General features: G+C 41.8%; 1 protein-coding gene across 1 annotated transcript in view; it reads left to right on the forward strand.

The window, feature by feature from the left end:
* SCUBE3 (signal peptide, CUB domain and EGF like domain containing 3) overlaps positions 1-21,446 on the forward strand; it is a 127,935-nt gene that overhangs the window by 12,334 nt on the left and 94,155 nt on the right. The window contains exons 2-5 of the mRNA XM_075853524.1: positions 7,179-7,301; positions 7,409-7,534; positions 17,606-17,740; positions 20,302-20,424. Of these exons, the coding sequence (XP_075709639.1) occupies positions 7,179-7,301; positions 7,409-7,534; positions 17,606-17,740; positions 20,302-20,424 (507 nt within the window). The remainder of the gene's footprint in view (positions 1-7,178; positions 7,302-7,408; positions 7,535-17,605; positions 17,741-20,301; positions 20,425-21,446) is intronic.

The raw sequence follows: 21,446 nt of genomic DNA on the forward strand, positions 1-21,446 counted from the left end.
TTCTTAGGGATCATAATATTTTCTGTGGCCTCCATAAATTCGGGAAGCCTACCTCTAACTAAGGAAAAAATTGCTGTTTCCACTAAAATATGGATTAATTTTATCCGGATATAACTTATATAGTTCAAATGGAATTCCGTCTACCCCCACAGCTTTGTCATTTGGCATTTCCAGCAAGGACTCTCTCAATTCTTCCGATGTTATCAGGTGATCTAACATTGATCTTTGTTCGCTATCAATATTAGGGAATTCCATTCTATCTATGCTATCCTCAGAGTCTTTTAACCTAGAGCGGTACAGGTCTTTGATAGAATCCTCTGAATTCTTCTACCACTTCCCTAGCATCGTGAACAAGTTGCCCCTTTGTGTTCTTAATTGAGGAAACAGAATTATTTACAATATGGGCCAAAAATTTACTTGATTTGCTAGCTTCAAAATAGTATTGTTTGCAACTCAAAAAAAATTCTGATTGTGCTTCCTCCTGTATCAAGTTTTCATATTTCATTTGGGAGACTTTCCTTTGAGATTCCATAGCTTCTAAAGGATTATCTGCATATTACCTTTCCGCCTCCTCTAGTTCTTTTTTAATAATATATCTTTGAATATACTTGGCTTTCTTAATAATGTTTTGGTTTCTTAAAACAATTCCTCTAATGAATGCTTCTAGGGTCTCCCATAATATCGCTCAATGCGGGCAACCTGAGTTGGCTTCCAGGAACACTGACAATTCATCATCTATCTCGTGGAATGGAATTTTCACTAAGACTGATGGAAAAATCATATATATCATAAGAGGAGAATGGTCTGAGACCTAACGTGGTTCATAAGACACTTTCTTTATATACTTCAACATTAGTTCATTAACCCCTTCATGACGGCCATACGGCTATATATGTTCCAACTGCAGTTGTCACGTATATAAATGTTGGCAGCCTGTAACGGGGTTTAATGATGCAATGCTGCTTCAGTGTGAGCAGCGCTGCACTCTCATGTCTGCCGGGGCTTTAAGAGCCTCCAACTGTAGATAGCACCACACACAACCCCCGAAAAAACCCCTGTAGATAGTGCCACCTAACCTCCCTCTAGGAGCAGAATCCCCGGCCAGCACTCTGGCTGCAGTTTCCCCTCCTAGAGGGAGGCCCCGACATCTCAACATCCCCGCTGTAAATAGTGCCACCCCCCCTGTAGATAGCAAATCCCCGCCCTGCTGTAGATAGCATCGAACCCCCCTTCCCAATGTAGCGGCAACCTAAACTCCCACTAGGAGCAGAATCCTGGTATCAGATCGCTCCGTGCCGGGAAATCTGCTTCTAGAGATTCACCAGTCCAGCGTCAGGGGCTCTCTCTAGGAGCGGAATCCCCGGCCGAAACTCTGACCCGGGATTCCACTACTGGAGAAGCCCCTGACGTCACTTTTCATATATGGACAGTGACGTCAGGACTTTCTCAAGGAGCGGATTCCCTGGCCAACATTCTGACCGGGGATTCCGCTACTGGAGAAGCCCCTGGCGTCACAATCCATATATGGACAGTGATGTCAGTGCTCTCTCTAGGAGCGGAATCCCCGGCTGACATTCTGACCGGGGATTCCGCTACTGGAGAAGACCCTGGCATCACTATCCATATATGGACAGTGACGTCAGGGGCTACTCCTGGAGCGGAATCCCAGGCTACAGTGCTGCTGACGCTCAGGCAGGGGATTCCGCTTTTAGAGTTAGCCCCGGACCTCACTGTGCATATATGGACAGAGGCATCAGGAGCTCTCTCTAGAAGCGGAATCCCCAGTCAGAGGGATTCCGCTCCTACAGGGAGTACAGTGGTGCTATTTACAGGAAGGTGGTGACATTTACGGGGAGAGGGGGTTCTGCTATCTACAGGGGGTGTGGCAATACCTACAGGGGAAGTGGCACTATCTGCAGGGGGGTGGCGCTTTCTGCAGGGAGATGTTCCTCTCTACAGGGGGTGGTGCTATCAACAGGGGGGGATGGTGCTATCTTCAGGGGGTGGCGCTATCTGCTGTGGATGGCACTATGTACAGGGGGTGTGGTGCTGTCTACAGGGAGTGCAATATACAGGGGGTGTGGCACTATCTGCATGGGCATTGTGGTATTATATGGGCAGTACCTACAGGCGACTCTGTGGTGCTATCTGCATGGGCATTGTGTGTGGCACTATGTGGCCACTTTCTACAATGGGAACTGTGTCTCTATTTACAGTGGGCACTAACTATGTGGGCACTGGCACTATCTACAGTGGGCAATGTGGCACTATCTACAGTGGTATTGCATCACGATCTACATGGGCACTGTGGTGTTTTCAGGTAGCTGGGACAAAAAAAACCGTAACGAATAAAATTCATAAATTTTTTTTAACATCCATGAAAAACGGATGGCAAATGGCGGTGAAAAAGCTCAGATGACAAGGAGATTAATTAAAATTTTGAGAGACATTGATACAAAACAACCATGAAAAACTGACAGTTGATCCGTTGGTAACTGCCCTTTTTTTGCACGTCGTGTGACTATAGCCCTCTTCATTCTCCACTCACATCGATCCAGGGTGACGGAGAGAGAAGACGACTAATTGTTACATAGCTGTACAGTGTATGTATATATATATATATATATATATATATATATATATATATATATCTCAATATACATATAGTATAGATAAATATATACAAAAAAATTGCAAAAAAGTGTTTTTTTCACATTTTTTGTGATTTGTCTGCTCATATTAAAAACATGGAATTAATTTAACTAATATTGAAAATTAAAGCCTCATAAGTCTTGTAAAAAAAAAACAAAGTAAAAATATTTGTGATATTTAAAGCGGTTCCAAAGATATTATCGTTTAATTCCTAATTAAGTTAAAAAAAATAGCATACCTCTTTAGCCTTGCAGCGGCCCCCCTAATGTTCCATGACACTATTTTCAGCATGGTTCTTTTTTATAAATGGCCAACAAAGGAAAAAAGAAAAAAGAAAATCCTTTCTCTGTCTCCCCCCGCCCACCAACACCCATCCACAAGACCCACCACATACTTCGCTAATGCACCAACTACCAGTACACCAGAAAACTCCTCATCTCTCATCTCCCTCTACTATCTCCCCACCCCCGCAACCAAAGGTAAGTAGAATTGGTCACCAGTAGGGGACCCAATATGCCAATAATTAATGGTGAGAAGAACAAAGAAGAAAAAGAAAAAGGCAAAAAGTTTAAAGTTTGGCCATTGCTTGTCAAGCTTTAACATTTAACATTTTAATAGCAGCCTTGACTTCGTCAGGTGAGATGTCTTTATTTAGAAGATCGTCCAGTGACATAGATAAAGCTAACAATGGGTTTGGCGGACAATAAGTCCTTGATAGCAGACAATGTTAGGTGGGTTATATGCTCAATGTAGAGTCGGGTCAGATGGTGTTGAAATTCATGAACTATCAACTAAGGATTAGAGGTGGTAAAACCTGCACTCATCCGCAATCTAAGTGAAGGATGCGGTGGGACAGAACCCTTTAGGCGATGGGCCAAACGAGAATTGTTCCTAGTATTGAGTGTATAAAAGCGCTGTTGAGACCAGCAGATAATCCTCTCCACGATTTTTTGGTCAAAGATAAATCTAATTAATTTCCAATCATTGCCAATTCCTGAGCCAACTGAGAATTAGGCCGGAATCACACGAGCGTGTGCGTTTTGCGCGCGCAAAAAATGTGGCGTTTTGCGCGCGCAAATTGTCCACAAATGGTCCGTGTGTCATCAGCATATGATGCGGGGCTGCGTGATTTTCGCGCAGCCGGCATCATTATGACACTCTGTTTTTATGTTTGTGATACCTGAAGTGGCTAGTGGAATAGGAACCCTCCCAACTCTCCCTATTCCAACAGCCAGGCCCTTTTACGCAGGTTTTCCAGAAACCCTTGAGCAAGGAAAATACATTCTCCTTCTAGCGCGATTCCCTGGCTGTTTTAAAATGTATAGGACAGGAACCTGGGTGAGATGTATACTCCGTCCACTACTTTTCCCCTGGTCCTGTCACACCACATACTATGTTTGTTCCCTCAGCATGGTCTGCTATCAGGCAGTTCCTCTAAAGAGTAAATAAAACTGGTGCTTTAGAAAAATTAAAAAAAATTATCTAATTGGCACTCCTCTAGTCTTATCAGGGGCTTCTGCTACATAAAACTGGGGATATGAGGAGGCCAGGTATCGAGAGGCAGAGGGGGCAGAGAAGTGAGTCTCCTGTAAACAAACCACATTTGCATGTATACTCCTATAGTAGCAGGAGGCTTCGGTACATTTATTAGACAAAACCCTGCACATTGAGTGAAATGATTGTCAGCGGCATAGCAATATATCAGACAGAGGCTTAATAAGAAACCAAGGCTTGAGGGAACAGGCAGAAGGGAATGGCTTGTTGCCGATGGATCTACGGCTAGGTAGAGAGGGTGGATGAGAAAGGAAAGTTTCTTGAAAGAAAAAAAAACATGACCAGACCAGCCATCAAACAAAATACCAATTATACAGACAAAGCACAGAATGCAAAGCAACTGCACCAAATACACTGGAAGAAACATGGTCATTCAACAGTGCTAAGTTTAAGTGAGTAAAGACATTAAGGGGGAATACTGATAAAGAAGAAGAAGCAGCATCAGGCTCTTGCCAGCGGCGTTACAGTGTGAACAAAGTCCAGATAGTAAAACATGAGCATAAAGGAGAAGCCCCGACACTATGTGAAATTTTATGTTCTTAGCCTGTAGAACTTCCAGATAAGGCCGCAAAGCTCTGCATTTAGCATTGATAGACAGCGTCAAGTCAGTAAACATATGAGTTGGGAGCAATAGCTGGCATCTAAAGTGTATGCAAACCTTAACTTCCCTGTGGCCACTTCTGTGATTACTTTATGATCAGTGCTAAGTTTTATGGGTGGCAAGAAATTCTATTATGTTATTATTGTGCTGGTACTACTATTTGGCCTATATTTCTGTATGGGTATTGCAGCGTGGATTATCTGTAATCTGTCTGTAGGTGTTATATGGTCAGCTGGGAACCCTACAATATATACAATTTTAAGGGTGTCAATGGCATCACTAGGTCTGGGCACTCAGAGAATACAGTACTGAGTTTATAATCATGGTTGATTTTGGAGCTGTAGCCAGGGGGTTGGACCATACATTTGAAAAGTTGCTGCCAAAAGTCCTTCTGTTTTTCCACGATTGAGGCTCTTGAAAGGCAGCTTGCCAATACTATGGATCCAAAAAGGCAAACCATCCATGTCACATAAATTATATTACTTGGATCTTGTACATATGCACTTATTCTGCAATGATATAATATAAATGATTTTCTATGTGGAAGTTAATTTTTAATGTTACAAATAATGTTTTTGTATCACCTAACAAAATATTTTACTTTCATTTTTAAAAAGAAAATGCACCAAAGACTGCAAAAAATACGGCACATGTGAATACAACCTTAGGGCAGGGCCCCATGGGACTGCATTTACCCGCAATATCGTGCTACCACTAAGGGTATGTTCACACGGCCAAATTTCAGACGTATACGAGGCGTATTATGCCTCGTTTTACGTCTGAAAATAGGGCTGCAATACGTCGGCAAACATCTGGCCATTCATTTGAATGGGTTTGCCGACGTACTGTGCAGACGACCTGTTATTTACGCGTCGTCGTTTGACAGCTGTCAAACGACGACTCGTAAAAATACAGCCTCGTCAAAAGAAGTGCAGGACACTTCTTTCAGACGTTTTTGGAGCTGTTTACTCATAGACTCCAATGAAAACAGCTCCAAAAACGAGTTGGTAAAAAAATGAGTTGGTAAAAATGTGAGTTGGTAAAAAACGTCTGAAAAGCAGGGTCTGTTTTCCCTTGAAAACAGCTCTGGATTTTCAGACGTTTTGGTTGACTACGTGTGAACATACCCTTAGGGTATGTTCACACGGCCAAATTTCAGACGTATACGAGGCGTATTATGCCTCGTTTTACGTCTGAAAATAGGGCTCCAATACGTCGGCAAACATCTGCCCATTCATTTGAATGGGTTTGCCGACGTACTGTGCAGACGACCTGTTATTTACGCGTCGTCGTTTGACAGCTGTCAAACGACAACGCGTAAAAATACAGCCTCGTCAAAAGAAGTGCAGGACACTTCTTTGGACGTTTTTGGAGCTGTTTTCTCATAGACTCCAATGAAAACAGCTCCAAAAACGGACGTAAAAAACGCCGCGAAAACGGCGTGAAAACGCCGCGAAAAATGCGAGTTGGTAAAAAAACGTCTGAAAAGCAGGGTCTGTTTTCCCTTGAAAACTGCTCTGGATTTTCAGACGTTTTTGTTGACTACGTGTGAACATACCCTTACACTGCAATAACATGGGGTCTTACCCTAAGGGTATGTTCACACGTAGTCAACCAAAACGTCTGAAAATCCAGAGCTGTTTTCAAGGGAAAACAGACCCTGCTTTTCAGACGTTTTTTACCAACTCGCATTTTTACCAACTCATTTTTTTACCAACTCGTTTTTGGAGCTGTTTTCATTTAAGTCTATGAGAAAACAGCTCCAAAAACGTCTGAAAGAAGTGTCCTGCACTTCTTTTGACGAGGCTGTATTTTTACGAGTCGTCGTTTGACAGCTGTCAAACGACGACGCGTAAATAACAGGTCGTCTGCACAGTACGTCGGCAAACCCATTCAAATGAATGGGCAGATGTTTGCCGACGTATTGTAGCCATATTTTCAGACGTAAAACGAGGCATAATACGCCTCGTATACGTCTGAAATTTGGCCGTGTGAACATACCCTAAGTGTGACCACAACGTATCTGCAAAGCCATGGTCAAACGATATTATAGAAGAGATGAGATTCATATTGTTGAAATATATCAGTGTGGAAAAAGTTACATACCCAACTCTAAGGATCTGGGATTTCATCAAACCATGGGGATTTTGCTTGTTTCCCAACATATGACTGCACAGTCTTCCCGTGATATATGCTTCATGCTCTCCATATAATGCTAGGCTCCTGTGTTGTTGTTTTTTTTTGTTTGTTTTTGTGTGTGAATAAAACAGAATTTTCAGACATACTCTATGTTCTCAAACAGTATAACTAGAAGGTAACTTATACCATTAGGCTGTATACTTTTGATGAGATCCTATTAAACCTGCTTTAGATGTTGATGAATGTGTGGAAGGAACAGACAACTGCCACATAGATGCAATCTGCCAGAATACCCTCCGCTCATACAAGTGCATATGCAAGTCTGGATACACAGGAGATGGAAAGCACTGCAAAGGTAAGCAAGAGTTACCGTGAAATAACATCCCTGTGGATGCATTTCTTTGATTTTTTTTAATGAAAAAATAGTTGTTATATATTTGTTTTTTCTTTTTTTTAATATAGATGTGGATGAATGTGAGCGAGATGATAATGCAGGATGTGTACACGAGTGTGTTAATATCCCTGGCAACTACCGGTGTACATGTTATGATGGATTTCGACTGGCACATGATGGACACAACTGTCTAGGTAACGTATAATGTATCAGTAAACCCAGTAGTCATATGATAGTCAACCCTTAATCTAGTACCTAAATGGTATGTAGATAATTTAGAGTAGTGGCCCCTAAGGGTGCCCATATACATTAGATGAAAAACATCCAAACGTGGTAATGTCGTTGGATTACGATATGGAACTTTTGCACAAACAATTTCTAACGTGTGTCGGCCATCTATTTTTCTTTGACAATAGTAAAATAAACACCAGTATTTAATACCATTAACAATTAAATACTAATTATTCCCACCACTATAGCATATATGCATTGGTCAGAACCATACATGTACGGGTTCATGCACATGGCAGAGTACACTGAGCTGAGCCTGTACGGATCCCTTACTATGGAGCAATAGCCTCCATGCACTGCCGTATAGGCTCCGTATGACTGCGTGTGTATGGAGATATTCTCCCCTATATGCAATGCTTCTTATGAAGAATTCCTCTCTAATTACGGTCTCTGAGAAATGGCCGTATGGATAAGGACTAGCATTGTAATGTCTTCAGATTGTTAATTGTTACTTACATGGCAAGATTACTGAAAACAGGAATGACTTCAATAATGGTTCCATTGTAAATTACATGATACTGTAAACCCATAGGATACAGCGCTGCTAATGGGACAGTGGTTATTAAAGAGGCTCTGTCACCAGATTTTGCAACCCCTATCTCCTATTGCAGCAGATCGGCGCTGCAATGGAGATAAGAGTAACGTTTTTTTTTGTTTTTTTTTAAACCTCATTTTTGGCCAAGTTATGACCATTTTTATATTTATGTAAATGAGGCTTTCTAAAGTACAACTGGGCGTGTTTAAAGTAAAAGTACAACTGGGCGTGTATTGTGTGTGTTACATCGGGGCGTTTTTACTTCTTTTACTAGCTGGGCGTTGTGTATAGAAGTATCATCCACTTCTCTTCACAACGCCCAGCTTCTGGCAGTGCACAGACACACAGCGTGTTCTCGAGAGATCACGCTGTGACGTCACTCACTTCCTGCCCCAGGTCCTGCATCGTCTCGGACGAGCGAGGACACATCGGCACCAGAGGCTACAGTTGATTCTGCAGCAGCATCGGCGTTTGCAGGTAAGTCGATGTAGCTACTTAACTGCAAACGCTAATGCTGCTGCAGAATCAACTGTAGCCTCTGGTGCCGATGTGTCCTCGCTCGTCCGACACGATGCAGGACCTGGGGCAGGAAGTGAGTGACGTCACAGCGTGATCTCTCGAGAACACGCTGTGTCTTTGCACTGCCAGAAGCTGGGCGTTGTGAAGAGAAGTGGCTGATACTTCTATACACAACGCCCAGCTAGTAAAAGAAGTAAAAACGCCCCGATGTAACGAACACAATACACGCCCAGTTGTACTTTTACTTTGAACACGCCCAGTTGTACTTTAGAAAGCCTCATTTACATAAATATAAAAATGGTCATAACTTGGCCAAAAATGAGGTTTAAAAAAAAACAAAAAAAAACGTTACTCTTATCTCCATTGCAGCGCCGATCTGCTGCAATAGGAGATAGGGGTTGCAAAATCTGGTGACAGAGCCTCTTTAAAGAGGCTCTGTCACCAGATTATCAAATCCCCAGGGGCGTATCTAAAGGCTCATGGGCCCGGGTGCAAGAATTCAGCTTGGACCCCCCTACCACTCCCCAACACCACCATCATCATCAGACCCCTGCGCGCGCCTATTCCCAACAGCCCCCATAGTATAATGCCCCCACACAGTATAATGCCCCATAACGTATAATGCCCCCCCATAACAGCCCCATACCGTATAATGCTCCCCATATCAGCCCCCTATACAGTATGATTCCCCCATTTCAGCCCCCATGCAGTATAATGCCCCCCATCTTATCAGCCCCCATGCAGTATAATCCCCCCCCGCAATATCAGCCCCCATACAGTATAATGCCCCCCCATAAAAGCCCCATACCGTATAATGCTCCCCATACAGTATAATGCCCCCTATCTTATCAGCGCCCATGCAATATCAGCCCCCATACAGTATAATGCCCCCATATATGCATAATAGAAAAATAACATAATTACTTACCTATCCCCGTTCCCACGTCGGGTGGAGGATCCTTCGCCTCCTCCGGTGTGTGCTATGAGTGACTCAGCGCAGACAGGTGCGATGATGTCGCTGCATCCCGCCTGCCTGTGTCGAGCCTGCGTCGAGCCGCTCAGGGCACAGTGAATGCTGGATCAAGGACACTTCAGCTCCTTGCTCCAGGATTGAATGGAACCGGGACCTCGGTGAGTGACTCGCGACCCCCCGGAGGTCCTCACATGAACCCCCAAGGGGGACGCGACCCACAGTGTAGGGATGTCACGATACCAAAATTTGCACTACGATACCGATACTTCGTTTACTTTGCCAACAGTAATAAAAAAAGTTATTTCGTTTTCTGATGTGAGGCACGAGGTGTGATGATGAATTTTGAATGTGCCTCACATTAATAGTAATTAACCCCATCATGTTTCTCAGTCATAATGGGTTAATGTGTAAGGTACATCATGGGGTTAATTACTATTAGGGCTCGTTTACACGAGCGTGATATACGTACGCACCTATATTAGTCTATGGGGACATGCAGACAATCCGTGGGTTTTGCGCAGCGTGAGTCCGCTGAAAAAAACTCACGACATGCCCTATCTTTGTGCGCTGTTTGCGCATCACGCACCCATTGAAGTCAATGGCTGCGTGAAAATCACGCGCACCACACGGAAGCACTTCCGTGGGACGCGCGTGATTCGCGCAACAGCAGTTAAAAGTATGTTTGCAAACAGTAAAGCACCACGTGCTTTTCTGTTGACAAACATTCAAACGGAGTGTCATCATGATGGCAGCTGCGCGAAAAGCACGCAGCCGCGCATCATACAGGGCTGACACACGGAGCTGTTAATTGCCTTTTGCGCACGCAAAATGCCGCAGTTTTTGTGTCCGCAAAACGCACACGCTCGTGTAATTGAGCCCTTAATGTGAGGCACATGGAGGTTAAATTCATCATCGCACCTCGTGCCCCACAATAAGTGATAGAAAGCAGTTTTTATTTTATTTTTTACAGCGTACACATCATAAATGATGCAAAAAAATTATATGTATATTTTATGTATTGAGACTTATTTTAATGCTTATTGTAAAAAAGGCGTATGTGTATTTTTTTTTATTTAACATTACTTTGTTTTTACTTTATTTTTTAAACTTTAATGTACTGGCATATATCAGATATATGCCAGTACATTAGCCTGTGTACAGATAGTACACAGGCAGCTGTTAGGACATACCTAAGTATGCCCCAAAAACAGGAAATATGGTCAGACAGCACTGGGGTCCTTCAATGGACTCTGGGCTGTCTGCCCATATATGGTATGTCCCTCAATCGCGTCACAGGAATTCCCTGTGACGCGATCCAGGGGCATCCCCCTTCTCACTTTCCCTGAATGCTGGTCAGCTTTGATCGCAGCATTCAGGAGAATAGCGGCGGAGATGAGAGGTTTCTCTGATCTCCGCCGTTATAGAGCGGGGCTGCGGCTGTGTAATACAACCATTGCCCCGCTCCTGACAGGAAGTGCGCGCGTGGTCAGCATGAGGAGATGCGGCCGGCACTGCACTAATGAGCGGCGGTTCAGGCACTGAGGACAGAACATGGGGGTGTTTTGTAGTTGGCCCGCCATGTTCTGTTTTCAGTGCCGCAGATCATTAGTGCAGCGCTGGCCGCATCGCATCATCCTGACCCCGCGCATATGTCAGGACTCAGGAGCGGGGCAGTGATTGTATTACACAGCCGCAGCCCCGCTCTCATAGTCATGTGTACTATACTGTATTGTGTCGGATTGTGCAGTTTGCGGTGGAGAGAGGAGGGGGGGGGCTTTGATTTAACGCCCCCCCTCTCCACCGCAAACAGCACAAAACAACTCAATACATTACAAGGCATCACAACACATTACATTACAACACATTACATTACATTACATTACAACACCACACAATACATTACATTACAGACTGCAGCTTACCTGGAGTCCTCCGAACCAACTCTCCCACTCCACTGTCTGGAAGACTTGTCACGTGAGAACACGGTCGCATGGTACACTAAGTGTACCATGTGACCGTAGTAACCAGGAAGTGCCGGCTTCACGGCACAGAAGATTTATTTAGGAAGCTTGTTGTATGGCAACGGAGGCCCGTGGGCCCCCCAGGCTTAGGGGCCCGGTCGCAACTGCGACCTCTGCGACCACTATAGCTACGCCACGGCAAATCCCTATTTCCTATTGAATGTGATGGGCGCTGCAATGTAGATAACAGCAAAGTTTTTTAGTTTTTTTTAAAACGATCATTTTTGCCCAAGTTATGAGCAATTTTATATTTATGCAAATGAGCTTTTCAATGGACAACTGGGCGTGTTTTCTCGTATTACCAACTGGGCATGTATTGTGTTTTTACCAACTGGGCGTTGTGAATAGAAGTGTATGACGCTGACAAATCAGAATCATACACTTCTCATCGTTCCCACCCAGCTTCTTTCACTAAAGACACACAGCGTGACGTCACCCACAGGTCCTTCAAGCTTGTCGTCGGACAAAGAAGATACATCGGCTCAAGCCATCCAAAAGGTTAATATGCTCGTCTCTAGGGAGTTTACTATGCTTACCTGACACGGTGATGCTGCTGCAAATTCAACTGTACGCCTGGAGCTGATGTGTCTTCTCTCTTCCAACGCCAAGGTTGACGGACCTGTGGGTGACGTCATCATTCCCAGCCAGCTTCTTTCACTGCAGACACAGAGTGACGTCATCCACAGGTCCTTCAACCTTGGCATTGGAAGAGAGAAGACACATCAGCTCCAGGCGTACAGTTGAATTTGCAGCAGCATTACCGTGTCAGGTAAGCATAGTAAACACCCTAGAGACGAGCATATTAACCTTTTGGACGGCTGCAGCCGATGTATCTTCTTTGTCCGACGACAAGCTTGAAAGACCTGTGGGTGACGTCACGCTGTGTGTCTTTAGTGAAAGAAGCTGGGTGGGAACGATGAGAAGTGGATGATGCTGATTTGTCAGCGTCATACACTTCTATTCACAACGCCCAGTTGGTAAAAACACAATACACGCCCAGTTGGTAAAAACACAATACACGCCCAGTTGGTAATACGAGAAAACACGCCCAGTTGTCCATTGAAAAGCTCATTTGCATAAATATAAAATTGCTCATAACTTTGGCAAAAATGATCGTTTAAAAAAAAAACAAAAAAAAAACTTTGCTGTTATCTACATTGCACCGCCCATCACATTCAATAGGAGATAGGGATTTGATAATCTGGTGACAGAGCCTCTTTAAAGATCTATTTAAATTGTTTTATGATTTTCCAAGTGGAAACCTGTACAAATTTCCATCCGATCGAAAACAGTAGGTGCAATATGTCACGATCTGTGGGTATGTGGACCCACTAGGCCACACCGCCGTAGTGGAGTAGCAGCTGGCCAAACAACAGTCCTAGTACAATAGTACCTTTAATAGTCCAGACAGTAATGGAGGCTCGGCACAGATGAACTTGTAGACACCAGACGTGGTGTATATCATCAGGTGTGACCGGTGGCACAACACAACTCCAACAGGTTAGGGCCCAGGAACAGATATAGTACGGACTACAGGATACAGGTAGCAGGGCACGCGAACAACGAGAACAATAACACTAAGGGACCATTTGCTAAGACTAACATGGGTAAACACAACAACGCTCAGGCAATAAGTGAAAGGGCAGAGCCCTTTTTATAGTCCAGGGTGATCATGGGCTAATTACAAGATCTTATTCATGTGTGTACACAAGCCCTTCAAGGCCGAACGCGAGCGCTCGCTCACACACTACGGGAACCAGTGCAGCGATGCGGAAGTGAGTGCCGGCTTCTCTCAGGAGGAAAATGCTGCCCGTAACTAACTCGTCCGTGGTTGCGGCCGTCGGGGGCTAGGTAAGAACGTCAGTCTGCGGCTGTGGACGTTGCACAATACACATACCGACTCCTGTTTACTGTAAAAAAAAGGAACGATTACCATCATATTCATTCACTTTGTAGTCATATGGCAGTGGCTTTGTTCTATGAGGTTTGTACTGTTGAAATTAGACATACTTTTGCCATTAAAATATGTGACTAACCCTAGCATTGGTATATTTAGAAGGAAAATGCTTCCCCCTCTTTTTTCTTACAATCTATAATTGTATTCAAACTGTTCGTACTAAAAATAAATGGGCAACGTTCTATGAAAAGAATTCCAGAATATTTTATAATGATGTAGATCTTGTTAACCTTTTTATTGCCTTACTGCATTAACATTGAGGTTTCTCCGAAGTTATTTTCCAGTTCCACATTAGAATCTTAAGGTTAGTTTTGCTTTGTGTTGTTATCCAAGTCTTAAAACCACCTTCCTTCTCAGAAGACCACAAATCTAATTCTATTGACTTAAATAGAGGAAGCCAAGAGCTGGGCAGGGAGGGAACTCATGTGGTATGCTTTTGAGGTGGACCTCTAGGGAAATGAAAACCTGTATTTTATTTTCTGCCAGTATTTTTGCTCTTAAAAAGCAGAAAAACTGTTACAAGATTGCTAGCAGGCTGTAGATCACAGACCCATTACCACATTTATATTAAGAACAGTCCTTTTCACCTAAGTCTCAACTCCCAGACATTTTGGACCATTTGAGTTACACTGAATAGGCGATTTGACAATAAAGACTATTTAGCAGACCATTTTAATCTCTGTTTATAAAATATTAAAAATTAAAGTTACACAGACCTTGACCTCACAAAGATTTGATTAGTTACTATATTTAATTATAACTATATTGTATATAAGAATATAAACTATAGTTATGTTTTTTTTTCTATTATTGTTGTAATTATCAGCATTCATTATAATAAAACAACAATTTTAATTATTTTAACAATTAGCAAATTATGTAGGTATTACTTACAACTGCAAAATTATATCAAAACTCTTAGGCCTCATGTACACGGCCGTGCTCGCAATCACGGCCCGCGATTGCGGGCACGGCCGACTGCCGCACGCATTTTCGGGCCGTGCTCCCATATAAAGTAAGAAGCACATAAAATGCAAAAGAACGGACATGTTCCATAATTTTCGGGACATTTCTACGGCACGGACACCCATCCGTAGCAATACGGAAAGGTGTCCTCGGCCAATAGAACTGAATGGGTCAGTAATTGTGGACCGTATTACGGTCCGCAATTACAGACAATTTTTACGGTCGTATGAATGGGGCCTTAAGAAGCAGTTCATTTTTAAAGAATTGTATGAATAGTAATTTACTGATGTAATGATATTATTATAATTGCTCCCTTTTATCTACAAGAGCACTCTGTTAATAACCAAGAGCACTAAGGCTTCATGCAGACAGCCATATTACAGCTAAGTTTTTTTTACAAAGCTGTAATAGGGTTCCCATTCTAGTGCATGGGGCCTTTACTGTACTTCCATATGCCTTTAAAATTCATACTTAGGCATACGGAGGTTTTGTTGTGGCATGCTTCAGGAGTGACTGTATGTATGTTGATATTCTCCTCTAGAAGCATTGCTTATAGGGAGAATATATCTATATGTACCTCACAAAATGGATCCTCGTATAGCCTTCTCCCACTCATTGAATCACAAGATCAGACATGGGCCCTGTATCTAAGCTTACCACATGGTAGGCTTAGATACATGGCCATGTATGATACTGTCCAATGGGCCCTGTATCTATGCCTACCACATAGTAGGCTTAGATACAGGGCCCCAGAAGACAGTAATCTTACACTGTATAAGATTACTGTTTGCTGGGACACTATATCTAAGCCTAACATGTGATAGGCTAAGGTACAGGGTCCAACAGACGGTATCACACATGGGCCCTGCATCTAAGCCTATCACGTGTTACTAATGTTTTTTTTGTGTGTTTGTGTTTTTTTACAGGTTCGGTTGTTGGACTACTTTGGCTTCGAGGACTACTTCGATGACGGCTTTTTTGTTTTCAATAAAATGGTTAACGAGTATTGTATGTTTTTTTATTTCAATAAAATACTTTTTCGATATCTTTGTATTTACTTTGAAACTTTATTACTACCTCCTTAGTAATGGCCGCTTGCTGATTGACAGCGTCCATTACTAAGACGAGGCTTAGTGTTATCTGGTGAAAAAGGCTAACACTAACCCCTCATTCTTACCCCGGTACCCACTGCCACCAGGGGTGCCAGGAACAGCCGGGTATGATCCAGTACCCAACCATCTGTAGTGATGGTCATGTACAGGGGCGGTTGCAGGCAGGTATTATTAGGCTGGGAAAGCCCAAAAACAGTGGACCTTCCCATCCTGGTAATGCTAGCCTTCTGCTATGCTGTATTTGACTGGTTATCAAAAATGGGGGGGACTCCAAGCCTTTTTTTTTTTTTTTTTAAATAATTGGAAAAAATTATTTGGGGTCCCCCCCATTTATCATAACCAGCTAAATACAAAATAGCAGCAGCAGGCTAGCATTACCAGGGTGGCAAGACCCACTGTTTCTGGCTTCTCCCAGTCTAATAATTCCAGCCTGTGGCCGCCCTTGTGCCCAACGTCACTACAGATGGTTGCGTACTGGATCGTACCCGGCTCTTCCTGACAACCCTGGTGCCGGTGGGTACCGGGGTAATAATTTTGGTTAGTGTTAACCTTTTCACCGGCTAACATTAAGCCCCGCCTTAGTAATGGACACTGTCAATCAGTCAGCTGCTATTACTAAGGCGGTAGTATTAAAGTTTAAAAAAATACAAAGACATAGAAAAAATATTTTATTGAAATAAAAAACCACCACACAATCCTCGTTAAATATTTTATTGACAATAAAAAACCGCTGTCATCAAAGTAGTCCTCGAACCCGAAGTAGTGCAACAACCGAACCTGTAAAAAACCACAAACACAAAAAAATAAATTGTAACACATAACAAGCAAAGCAATTAATATACTTACCTTTCCTGGGTCCAGCGATGGAGCCGCAATGTCAGCGAGATGGGCCCTATATCTAAGCCTTTCATGTGTGATACTCTCTGCTGAACAACTGTATCTAATCCTATCCATAGCTATAGGGTCGTAGTGCTATAAATATGCTGTTTCCTATAATACAGCATAAGTTAGCCTTATTTCACATGCACAGTTGTTCTTATTTTACAAAATACAACATTTTTTATGTATTTTATTTTTCTAGAAAACCCCTTTAACAATAACCATAACCTCAAATGCCCTGGAATCAGCGGAAGAGTCCCGGGTTTGCTACAGTACATGTCCCTAGTATTCTAAATGGGGGGAGGATGTTTTCAATTATGGGTGGCATGTGGCTCACAATCATAAGTGTAATTTCATTGTCACTATATTTAGCATGTGGCTGGCACTTTGCATGGTGGCCATATGAATATAGCAGGCACTTTGTATAGTGGGCGTATGGTTGACACTGTATATGGGAGGGCATGTCGCTGGCACTGTATATGAGAGGAATGTATGGAATTGTTATTGGGGGAATGTTGCATGCACTAATGGGGGGCATGTGGCAGGCATTTTGAAGTATTTTGCATTTGGATGGCACTGTAATTGGGAGTGCTGTGCTATCACTGCAAATAGGTGCATGTGGCTATCACTGTATGAGGTGCTATATCAATTCATTTGCACCTTATAGCTGGCATTGGTAAATGGGCTCAGAACGCCCCTAGAAATGCAGGACACAAAAATGTGCAATTCTGTGTGTCAGAACATAGGGATGTACAATATGAAGTAACTGAGGTATATAATTGATTAAAAAAAAAACCTTGATTTTAATTGATACCATGATGCAGTTTTATAAAGATGCTGTTCTAGATACCTTTAAGAAAACCACAACTGCTAATAACTGCAAACCATGTTATTATGTCACACACAAAATATAGAAATATTTTGGGATGTTTAGTTTTCCCTTTTTTCCTTTATTATTGCAGTGGTTTTTGTTTTTACTTAATTTTATGTTCTCTTTATCGTCTTCATCTAGATTTGGATGAATGCTTGGAGGGAAATGGGGGTTGCCAGCAGATATGTGTCAACATGATGGGGAGCTATGAATGCCGCTGCCGAGAAGGATTCTTCCTTAGTGACAACCAACATACATGCATTCAGCGTCCAGAAGGTGTGCGATGTTATATTTTACATACAGCTCCCAATGGTATAAACTTTGCAAAGATAAAGTAAATTACTTTTCCACATAGCTACTGGAAATATACATTAATCCTAGCTTTACGGTAGAACCAATAAGTATTGCTTTTAATACTGTTTCAATATATTGTCAATAAGACCGGTCAGGGTTATCCTAAAAAGAAATTGTGGTGTGTTGTAGATGTGGATCAGAGAGCTGTCCTTGTAAGGGCTAGTTTGCACAGAGTTTTTCGTCTGGCAGAAAAAATCTGCCACATACATTTTTTCTGAATTTTTGAGGCAGATTTTGTAATGCACTCATTTTTTTTACGCGGTTTTTCAGGCTTGTTTAAGCGCTTTTTTAATTTTGCAACTGTAAAAACCGTGGACAGTTTTTAGTCAAAAGCCACGTCAAAAACAACTCCAAATGAATAGCACCGTTTTTTTCAGTCTTGTATTGATTTTAATGGAGATTTAGAAGCAGAATCTGCTCCAAGATAGGGCATGAAGCTTTTTTTTCCACGAGCGGACAAAAAACCCAGAGTTTAATGGAAGGAGATTTGGGCCATTTTTAGCGCTGATTTCGGTGTGGTTTCCGAGTCAAAATCAGCGCCTAAAAACGCCTAATGCATTGAGAAGTTGCCTCATCCAGAGGAGAGCTTATATTTGTAACTTTTTTTAACAGAAAATTGCCAAAGGCAAAGAAAGCCTGTTTTGTTCCCAACTACACTAAACTAATTAAACTAATGAATACAACCTTTAATAAGTTACTAAAAAGGGGGCATACCACATATAATTTAAAATTACAATGTATGCTGGCAGGTAAGTATGAGTATTGAAAAGCACAAGCAGAAAAAATGGGACATAGATAACATCAAGACCACAAAAAAGGCCATACTTACTAGGTAGGTGGGTGGGTGAAAACCGGTTCCCAGCAGGACGCAGACAGGTCAAAAAATGCTGCAGAAGGAGTGTGCATTAAATAGTGATAGCCCCTCCCACTAGTCTTCAGGGGAGTGGCGAACTAAGTGCTCAAAGGTGTGCGATAAATGAGTGTCAGTGTAGTGCTAGGGTGTGAATGTATGGTAAAAAAGAAATATGTATGTATGAAAGTGTCAGAACTGTGTAATAATGTAATAAAAATAAATAAATGTGATGAATAGGGGTCAGTGCTGTGAATAGTACATGGGGTGTCAGTACTATGTGTAATACGTGGAGGGATAATGTGCTGGTCGTCAGGCACGGCGTATCTTGCCGAATAACAGCCTATTTGTAACGCCGCTTGTGTTAGCTAAAGCGGGCTGCTCCCCTATTCATCACATTTATTTATTTTTATTACATTATTACACAGTTCTGACACTTTCATACATACATATTTCTTTTTTACCATACATTCACACCCTAGCACTACACTGACACTCATTTATCTCACACCTTTGAGCACTTAGTTCGCCACTCCCCTCAAGACTAGTGGGAGGGGCTATCACTATTTAATGCACACTCCTTCTGCAGCATTATTTGACCTGTCTGCGTCCTGCTGGGAACGGGTTTTCACCCACCCACCTACCTAGTAAGTATGGCCTTTTTTGTGGTTTTGAAGTATGAGTATTGAGACTGCTGGGTAAAGATTACGGCTATGTATAGACCAGACCAAGCAGTAAGAATGTAGATCTCAGCATGTGAAATAATATGTACTGACACTGCTAAGTGTGGTGATGACTATACATGGACCAGACCCAGAGGTCAATTAGAAATGTTGACCTGCACGAAACTGTAAATTGTAGTAGCTGCCAACAACATTGAGCTAAAATGAGAAGAGCCCACCCCCAACATGTTTCGTTATAGAACGTAGCGTCTTCAGGGTTTCGGGGCTAGTGACTAGTGCTTTTCTCATTTTAGTTCAATGTTGTTGGCAGATACTACAATTTACAATTTCGTGCAGGTCGACATTTCTAATTAACCTCTGGGTCTGGTCCATGTATTGCCTTTGGCAATTTTCTTTTACAAATTGAAGTATTTTGCCTGCAAACTACTAGGGTCTTTCATTAATATTTTTCTTATATTTGTAGTTGCTCTAAATTAGTTATAATTGAAGAGGTGTCCTAGGCTGGAACCTTCCATTACACCTACTGTATATGCCCTAATATGACAAATGGATAGGGGTTGTCTAAACTAAATAACCAATTTAAGGGCAGTTAGGGTGAGTACAGACGCTTTAGAAAAAAATCTGAGACAAATCCGCAATTAATCCATGGCAAAATTGCAGTCAATATCCACAGCAAATCCACAATATAATAGACATGCTGCATATTTAAAAATCCACAGCATGCCCTCAGATCTGTAGTTGAAAAAAACATGTGAATGGGGTTTTGCAAAACCCAAATCACAATGTAGTTTTTCGGTGCGGAATACGCATCAAAAATGCAAAACATATCTGAACTTTACATTAAGAATGTTATATGTTTAAAAAACATAGCAAACTAAATTTAGAATATGAACAACTTATAGGATATTTGTATTTATTGTTCTCCCTTTGTACCTACTTCTCTTTTCCAGAAGGCATGCACTGCATGGATAGGAACCATGGTTGTGCCCATATTTGCAGAGAAACAACTAAAGGTGTGTCCTGTGAATGCAGACCAGGATTTGAGCTAACAAGAAATCAGAAAGAGTGCAAACGTAAGTTTTATCAAGATAGCGGAAAATCAACTAACACAACACAATTTGCAGCTATTTGGAAATGTGTTGCTTGCTGTCTTAGGGATGGGATAGAGCATGATTTTATTAAATCACATGGCACATTTAGCTTGTCACAAGTATTGACCATATAGGGCCTATGTAATTCTTCACTTATGATTTGCCCTACATAGACAATTCTAAGGTCTTCAACATGACAGTAATGTTTAATTTATTGTCCATCGCTAGGTTTGAGGTTATTACATTGTTTTGTTCCACAATTGGGCCTATGGTTGGATAATAGCTAACAATAAATTTACTATAAGTCTGATATATCTGTACTTCTTGCTTCTGTTTAAAATATTTACACGGTAGATATGAGATGGGATGGAGGCATTGAGGTACAGGATAATAAGGCAGCTAGCTGGGCACAGTAAGAAGGAGGCATATAGAGAAAAGTGAAAAAAGAATCAAGAAAAACGTAAGGACATAAAGAAAGCGCTACTGACATTTGGCAAAATCCAAGGTAGTTGAATAGAGTTATTTTTTTATCATTATTTAATATGGCTTTGCGTTTCAACACAGCACCTGTGTCTTCATCAGGTCAAAAAGTACTTTTTGAAAACCAATTGAGCTATAACACGGCCTTTAGGCATAAAAATCAAATACAGCTTTATTTAACAACAAGATAAAAAATACACAAATATGATAAAAATGGAGCGTACAACCTTAAGAGAAAAAGCGAGAGAAAGAAGAAAGCACGTTAGGTGAAATGGGTACAAAAGACTGTGACAAGGTCCTTCATGTAAAACATACAATAATCATATTTATATATTTTTTATCTTGTTGTTTAATAAGGCTGTATTTGATTTCTTATGCTTAATAGTCATGTTAGCCCTCAATTGGTTTTCTTTGAGTTTGCTTCACACGAGCCATTTATATATATCAATGGGTTCCCTAGTAGGAGACAAAAAGTACTTTTTCCCAATATGTCAGTAGCGCTTTCTTTATATAAGTTTTTCTTG

Source organism: Rhinoderma darwinii, chromosome 2 (assembly GCF_050947455.1).
Source record: "Rhinoderma darwinii isolate aRhiDar2 chromosome 2, aRhiDar2.hap1, whole genome shotgun sequence".
In the NCBI taxonomy this organism is placed as follows: Eukaryota; Metazoa; Chordata; class Amphibia; order Anura; family Rhinodermatidae; genus Rhinoderma; species Rhinoderma darwinii.